The sequence below is a fragment of the Henckelia pumila genome, chromosome 1 (assembly GCF_033568475.1).
Source record: "Henckelia pumila isolate YLH828 chromosome 1, ASM3356847v2, whole genome shotgun sequence".
In the NCBI taxonomy this organism is placed as follows: domain Eukaryota; kingdom Viridiplantae; phylum Streptophyta; class Magnoliopsida; order Lamiales; family Gesneriaceae; genus Henckelia; species Henckelia pumila.
This window is the reverse complement of record NC_133120.1, coordinates 158,773,197-158,780,720: the sequence shown is the minus strand read 5'-3', so window position 1 is coordinate 158,780,720 and position 7,524 is coordinate 158,773,197. Positions and strand designations below refer to the sequence as shown.

Sequence of the window (7,524 nt, the reverse complement as noted above, 5' to 3'; positions counted from 1 at the left end):
AGAGGAAAAAGTAAAAGAAAAGAAAAGTTAAAGTTTCAAAGTTTCAGTTGACTCGTCTTATGTTTATGTCAGTCAATCAGTTATGCATGAGGTTAAGTTTAATGTTATGAAAGTTTATGTTATGAAAGTTGAAAGTCTATCATAGCGTGAGTTCATCATTGCATGATATATTACTCTTGTATTTTCATGCATATTTACAGTTAAAGTTCAAAGTATACTATGTATCATAGTTTGAAGTACCGCATCACGTATTTTAAACCCTTGTTACTACACTGTTTATACTTGTTGAGTCTTTAGACTCACTATGCTTGAATGTTTGCAGGTGAGGAGACTGTTGTTGAGATGGAGGGGCATGATCTACTGGGATGAGGCCATCGGTGGTGCAAGGCCCAGTGACCGTTGCTTCTTTATGTTTACGTTTTTCCGCACATTACTCTGTTATGTAATAATGAAGAGTTATTTGAGTACTTTCAGTATTTATAGCGAGGATGTGCATTCCCTGTGCTACAGTTGATGAATTTGTAGTATGTCTACACTTATGCATGTTTATGATTATTGCGAACTTTTAAATGCCTTAGTTTACTTTATGCTGTAACCGGGAGGTGGTTACTAGGATTTCATGTTTATGATTAGCGCACTTGAGTTTTTATGTCAGTATTTCTTTCCTTATTGAATTGCTGACCGAGTCTTGTTGGCTTGTTTGTTTTACAAATAGGTCATGGCAAAATTTTTAAAAATCCGTAATTTTCCTTTAAATTATTTTTAGTCTAGTAGTGAGGGTCGTTTCAGTTGGTATCAGAGCACGGTCTTGGTTTGGGCTGAGCCTACTGCCGGTTGCTGAAACTCAGGGGATCTCGCCTCAAAGTCTGTAAGATTTAAGTTTAATGTCTCTATCTATTTAAGTTTTGATGTATTAGTTTCTTGAGTTATTGAGAAGTTTAAATTTGAAGTAAAAATATTTTCTAAGGCATGAAATTTGAATGTTGGATTTTCTCAATGCGTTTAGATGGCTCGTCGTCGTGATCCGCGTGCAGTTACGCCTCCACCGCCGCCTCCTCCACGGCCGCCGCCTTCACCGCCGCCGCAGGTGGATGTAGGAGGACAGGTGCTAGCGGGATTGGCCCGCATTCTCGAGCGTCATGTGGATGCTCCTAGAGCTGGAGTGGGGACTGTTTATGAGCAGTTTTGGAAGATGAACCCGAAGGACTTCGCTGGCACCACTGATCCGTTGATAGCGGAGGGTTGGATTCGCTCACTAGAGGTGATCTTTCGCTATATGCAGCTGGGAGATCCAGATAGAGTGAGGTGTGCTGTGTTTCTCCTCCAGGATGATGCCGCTCTCTGGTGGGAGGGAATGGAGAAGATTGTGGACCCAGATACTCTACCTTGGACTGAGTTCAAGAAGCTGTTCTTTGAGAAGTATTTTACTGCTGATGTGAGAGCCAGTTTGAAGACGGAGTTTATGAGCTTGAGACAGGGAGATTTGTCGGTGGCACAGTTTGTGGTGAAGTTCGAGAGGGGCTGCCATTTCGTGCCTTTGATTGGAGATGACGAGAAGGAGAAGCTGGAGCACTTTCTTGTGGGGCTTCGACCCGCCATCCGTAGGGATGTACTTATGGCGGAGCCAGCTGATTATGCTTCAGCGCTGAGGCGCGCCTTGAGGTCCGAGCAGACACTGAGAGATATTAGCGCGGAGGCGCATGGCAAGAGGCCCTTTCCTCATCAGGGCCACTCTCAGCAGCAGCAGCACGGCAAGAAGCCGTATCATGGACCACCGAGACAGCAGGGACAGCAGACACCACAGGGGCGTCAGGCCCAGAAACAGGCTCCTCCCAAGGCTGGGGAGAAGCCCATTTGCCAGGTTTGCCACCGCCCGCACTTTGGGAGATGTTTGAAGGATGCTGGAGTTTGCTTCAAGTGCAAGAAGCCAGGCCATATCTCTACCCATTGTCCAGAGCTGAGGAGGCCCGTGCAGGGCAGAGTGTTCGTGATGGAGGCCGAGCAGGCCGACCCAGACACTACTCTTCTCACAGGTAATATCTTAACTTTTGGGTTAGAGCAGTTAAAGATTCGTTGATGCATGCGACTCTAAGTCTTTGCTTGTTTGAGGTTTTACTCTAGTAACTTGTTGCATGCCTTAGGACCTTTGACTGTTTAGCATGAATAGTATCTTGTTTGGGAATTGTTGAATTAGAATGAGCCTAAGTAGAACTCGTGGTTTTAACTTCAACCTTTTGTCGTTGTAACTACTGCTATGCAGGTAGGATTGTTGTGGCAGGCGTAGCCACGAGGGCCTTATTAGACTCAGGGGCTACCCATTCCTTTATATCGGAGTTTTTTGCCCTTGAGAGGGGCATTCAGAGCGAGGAATTGGAGGTTGGATTCTCAGTTACTATCCCCTCAGGGAAAGAGCTATCCACCAGGAGCTTGGTGAGAGACCTTGTATTGCTTTTGCAGGGTCAGTCAGTGGTAGCAGACCTCATAGTGCTACCTTTGCCAGAGTTTGACCTGATTCTTGGGATGGATTGGATGACGAAGAATGCGGTGATGATAGACTTCCAGCAGAGATCAGTGCTAGTCAGGCCTGAGGGCGAGGAACCGTTTTGGTTTGAGGCTGCTAAGAGCTTGAGGAAGACTCGAGTCATTTCTACTTTGCAAGCTCAGAGGCTTGTACTTAGTGGGTGCGAGTCATTTCTAGCCAGTTTATCTTTGACAGAGCTGCCAGAGCGACCAGTTATTTCTGATGTGGCTATCGTCAGGGAGTTTGAGGATGTGTTCCCTAGCGATGTTGTGGGAATTCCGCCCGATAGAGAAGTGGAGTTCTCTATAGATTTGATTCCCGGTACTGTGCCTATCTCCAAGGCACCGTACAGATTGGCTCCTACCGAAATGAAGGAGTTAAAAGAGCAGATTCAAGAGTTGCTTGACAAGGGATTCATACGCCCTAGTTTCTCCCCATGGGGCGCACCAGTTCTCTTCGTTAAGAAGAAGGACGGTAGTCTAAGATTGTGCATAGACTACCGAGGTTTGAACGGAGTGACTGTGAAGAACAAGTACCCATTACCTAGGATCGAGGACCTCTTCGATCAATTGCAAGGTGCATCCGTCTTTTCGAAGATTGATCTTCGTTCAGGTTATCACCAGTTGAAGGTGAAGGAGTCAGATGTGGCGAAGACAGCTTTTAGGACTCGTTACGGTCATTACGAGTTCCTTGTGATGCCGTTTGGGATGACGAACGCGCCCGCGGTTTTCATGGATCTTATGAACCGCGTTTTTCAGCCTTACTTGGACCGCTTTGTCATTGTTTTCATCGATGACATCCTCATTTATTCGAAGGATAGAGTGGAACATGAACAGCATTTGAGGACCGTTCTTGAGGTGCTTCGAGAGCACAAGTTGTTGGCCAAGTTTGATAAGTGTGAATTATGGTTGGAGAAAGTTGCTTTCTTGGGTCATATTATTTCTAAGAGTGGTGTGGAAGTAGACCCTTCAAAGGTTCAAGCAGTGAAGGAGTGGTCTATACCGAGGAGCGCGTCTGAGATTCGCAGTTTTCTTGGATTAGCCGGTTATTACCGAAAATTTATCAAGGGTTTTTCGTCCATTGCTGTGCCTATGACAGCGTTGACTAAGAAGAACGCCAAGTTTGTTTGGAGTGCCGAGTGTCAAAGGAGCTTTGATACTTTGAAGGAAGCTCTTACGACAGCGCCAGTGTTGACCATGCCATCCGGGCAAGGTGATTTTGTGGTGTATACTGATGCTTCCAAGTTGGGATTGGGAGCAGTTCTGATGCAGCGAGATAGAGTTATTGCCTATGCTTCTAGGCAATTGAAGGAGCACGAGAAGAACTACCCTACTCATGACTTAGAGTTGGCAGCGGTAGTGTTTGCTCTTAAGATTTGGAGACACTATCTTTACGGAGAGAAGAGTCAGATCTTCACAGACCACAAAAGCCTCAAGTACTTCTTCACATAGAAGGAGTTGAATATGAGGCAGCGTAGGTAGTTAGAGTTGGTGAAGGACTATGACTGCAATATTAGCTACCACCCTGGTAAATCTAATGTGGTTGCAGATGCTTTGAGCAGGAAGACTGCAGTGATTACCTCCTTGCCAGTGTCTAGACCGTTGCAGGTTGAGATTCAGAGGTATGGTCTTGAGTTTTATGCAAGTGGTAGAGCTCCCCGATTGTCTTCCCTAAGTGTGCAGACTACACTTTTTGATCGTATCCGTGCAGCGCAGTCAGTTGATGAGCAGATCAGGAAGTGGAGACAGAGAGATGAGGAGAAAGGCAGCGGTTTGTATGCTGTGGTAGATGGGATTGTGAGGTACAGAGGTAGATTTTGGGTTCCCGCAGGTGATTCTCTGCGAGTTACTATCATGGCAGAGGCACATACGTCGCCGTACTCAATCCACCCTGGTAGTACGAAGATGTATCGGGATCTTCAGCAGCTTTATTGGTGGCCAGGCATGAAAAGTGACATTGCCCGATTCGTGTCAGAATGCCTGACATGCCAGCAGGTCAAGGCGGAGCATCAGAGACCGGCCGGATTGCTTAGGCCTCTCCCTATTCCTGAGTGAAAATGGGAGAATATCACCATGGACTTTGTTGTGGGATTGCCGAAGACAGTGAGAGGTTCAAATGCTATTTGGGTTATTGTAGACCGTCTCACTAAGTCGGCTCACTTTTTACCGGTGAAGATGACTTTCACGATGACTCAGTTAGCGGAGTTGTATATCCGGGAGATAGTCATACTACATGGTATTCCAGTCTCCATAGTGTCTGATAGAGATCCACGGTTTACTTCGTCTTTTTGGAAGAGTCTTCATTCCGCTATGGGTACGAAGCTACTTTTTAGCACCGCCTTCCACCCGCAGACTGATGGCCAGTCAGAGAGGGTGATTCAGATTTTGGAGGATCTTTTGAGGGCATGTGCTATTGATTTTCAAGGTAGTTGGGAGTCGAGACTACCACTAGTGGAATTCGCGTATAATAACAGTTTTCAGTCCACTATTGGCATGGCTCCCTACGAGGCACTATATGGGAGGAAGTGTAGATCTCCAGTGTTGTGGGATGAGATAGGTGAGAGATCAGACTTTGGTCCGGAGATTGTTCAGTTGACCACCGAGGTAGTGGCTAAGATCCGTGATAGGATGAGGACTGCCCAGAGTAGGCAGAAGAGTTATGCTGATCACCGGAGGAGAGACTTGGAGTTCTCGGTGGGTGATCATGTATTCATCCGTGTAGCGCCGCTGAAGGGAGTTTTGAGGTTTGGGAAGAAAGGAAAGTTGGCACCGAGGTTTATAGGACCCTTCGAGATTTTGGATAGGGTAGGGGCACTGGCTTATAGAGTGGCCCTGCCGCCTAACCTTGATAAGATCCATTGTGTCTTCCATGTGTCGATGTTGAGAAAGTACATCTCGAACCCATCCCATGTGCTTAGTTCGGAATCGCTTCAGCTATCTCCTCACTTGTCCTATGAGGAGACGCCCATCCGGATTTTTGATAGACAGGAGAGAAAACTCCGTAACAAGTCAATTCCAATGATCAAGGTGAGATGGCAGAACCATTCGGATGAAGAGGCCACTTGGGAAGCAGAAGCAGATTTCAGAGATCGCTATCCGGAGCTTTTTGGTAAGTTTTAATTTCGAGGACGAAATTCCTTATAGGGAGGGAGGAATTGTAGCACCAGAACTTCTGAAATTTGAATTTCATGCCAAAAATTATTTTCAGTATTTATATTTTTAATTTCTTGAAGTTAATTGTTTAAGTTTTAGTTAAAGATAGAATTGTTCGATTTATTTGGATTAAATGCCTTAAATTGTTTGGTCTAGTAAGTTTCTGTCCCGGCAGGCGACAATGGTGGGCTTCGGTGGCATATTTTTTTTCTAGACTTTCACTTTTAAGATTTTAAGTTAGAGGAAAAAAGGGGGTTTTGGCCGGAAATGTAAATTTCGAACTTTTCGGGGGTCGGAAAGCAATTTTATTATTTCCTTGAGTTTATATCCTAAACTTTTCATAAGATAGGATTTTATTAAATTCGGGCTAGTTTAATTTCAATTAAAATGATTAGAGTTGAAATTTTAAACTTAGAAGTTTTAGAGGTGCAAGTTTTGAGGTGAAGAGCTACTTTAGTGCAAGTAGCACTTTTATTTGTCTTTTAGCACTTTTATAGTACAAGATTCTCACACACACACACATACCAAAACCCTACACTCTCATTATTTTTCCCATTTAAAATTTTCACTCCCATTATTTTTTTTTTCCCTCTAGATATAAATCATTCAACACAATTAAAAACCCTAGCCCCTTCTAAACCCTAGTAGCCGCCCACCCCCCTTCTCCCTTGAAGCTCCCTCTCGGCCAAGTGCCTTCCGCCACCCCAAGCCGCCGCTGCCGCCGTCCACCGCCGTCCCCACTGCCGGAGGAGCTCCACAAGAAGCTTAGCTTGGTGTTAGCTTGAAGTTTCAGCTCTCCTTTCCTTTTATTTTCGAATTTTTTGGGTAGTCAAGGTTGAAGGCAAGTGTAACTTTTTCTTGGGCACTCATTCAAGCAATATATGCTCCTCCCCCTTTAGTTTTCTTTTGAAAAATCGAAATTCATGAGGTTATGAGTATGTATGTGTTCGGTTTTAGCCTACTAAGGTAGAGGTAGGGCTGTTTTTTTTTTTATTATTGCATTTGGATTGTGTTTATGTGGTTAAATGATGAATTTAGAAGCTATGGCATGGATTTCTATGAGGTTATATGCAATAATTCGAAAATTTCAGAAGTAAGGTGCCCTAAATTTCGAGATTTTGCATGTGTAAGGGCTGAAATTGTAATGATGTTGAGGCATTTAATTGATGTGCATTGGTCTTGTTCGATCATCCATTAAAATGAGACTTTTGATGCTTAAAGGTTGATGTTTTTGAAATGTGAAGTGAAAGTGTGGTTGAGTGTTGCCCAAGTGCTTGGGAAAAGTCCTAAGTGATGTTATTTGAAGTGTATGGTTGTTTGGTATGGAGAAAAGTTGAGGAAAGAGAGTTATGGGGTTGAATTCTTGAGTTAGAGGTAAGTTGGATGTTGTGAGTGTGCAGGGCAGTACTGTTCACGGGGCAGGGCAGGGTCTTGGCTGAGGTCTGGGCAGGGTTAGGCTATTCCATGGTAAAGTTCATGATGTTGTGATCGCGTCGGTATAAAATGGGCCCAAATCGGATAAGTATTGAGTAAGTTATGAGTCTTTTAAGTTTGTGGTGTAAGTGCAGAATTTTTAGAGTATAAGGGGCTGTCCGGGAATGTTTTTGGTTTGTAATGCTTGGGTGATCCTTGGAGGTTACTTTCTGGTCCTAGGGGTAATTTGGAGTGTTTATTAAGTGTCGGTTCAAGCGGGACGGGTTTTGGTTAAGATATGACAAAGTTAAGGGTTTTTCGGTTCACTTGCTCGGGCTAAGTCAAGTTTGAGGAAATTTGTTGAGTGAAGTGTTTCTTTTGTCTTAGGGGCAGCCACTCATCCACCTTACACCCACATTTTTAGTTGAGTCTCATGTC

The 7,524-nt window shown here is 44.5% G+C and overlaps 1 protein-coding gene across 1 annotated transcript; it reads left to right on the top strand.

Annotated features, from left to right (window-relative positions):
• Nucleotides 1-1,006: 1,006 nt before the first annotated feature.
• LOC140874310 (uncharacterized) lies at nucleotides 1,007-6,967 on the top strand. Its single transcript, XM_073277585.1, has 4 exons — nucleotides 1,007-1,300; nucleotides 1,478-2,033; nucleotides 2,261-2,333; nucleotides 6,895-6,967. Exons 1-4 carry the CDS (start codon nucleotides 1,007-1,009, stop codon nucleotides 6,965-6,967), a joined length of 996 nt encoding a protein of 331 aa, XP_073133686.1.
• The last annotated feature ends 557 nt before the right edge of the window (nucleotides 6,968-7,524 follow it).

Excerpts from the sequence above, each read along its gene's own strand:
- LOC140874310 (XM_073277585.1), top strand. The coding sequence starts at position 1,007 with ATGGCTCGTCGTCGTGATCCGCGTGCAGTTACGCCTCCACCGCCGCCT. Across the intron at positions 2,034-2,260 it reads AGACACTACTCTTCTCACAG|GTAGGATTGTTGTGGCAGGC; the intron begins GTAATATCTTAA and ends ACTGCTATGCAG. Across the intron at positions 2,334-6,894 it reads ACCCATTCCTTTATATCGGA|GTTGATGTTTTTGAAATGTG; the intron begins GTTTTTTGCCCT and ends TGATGCTTAAAG.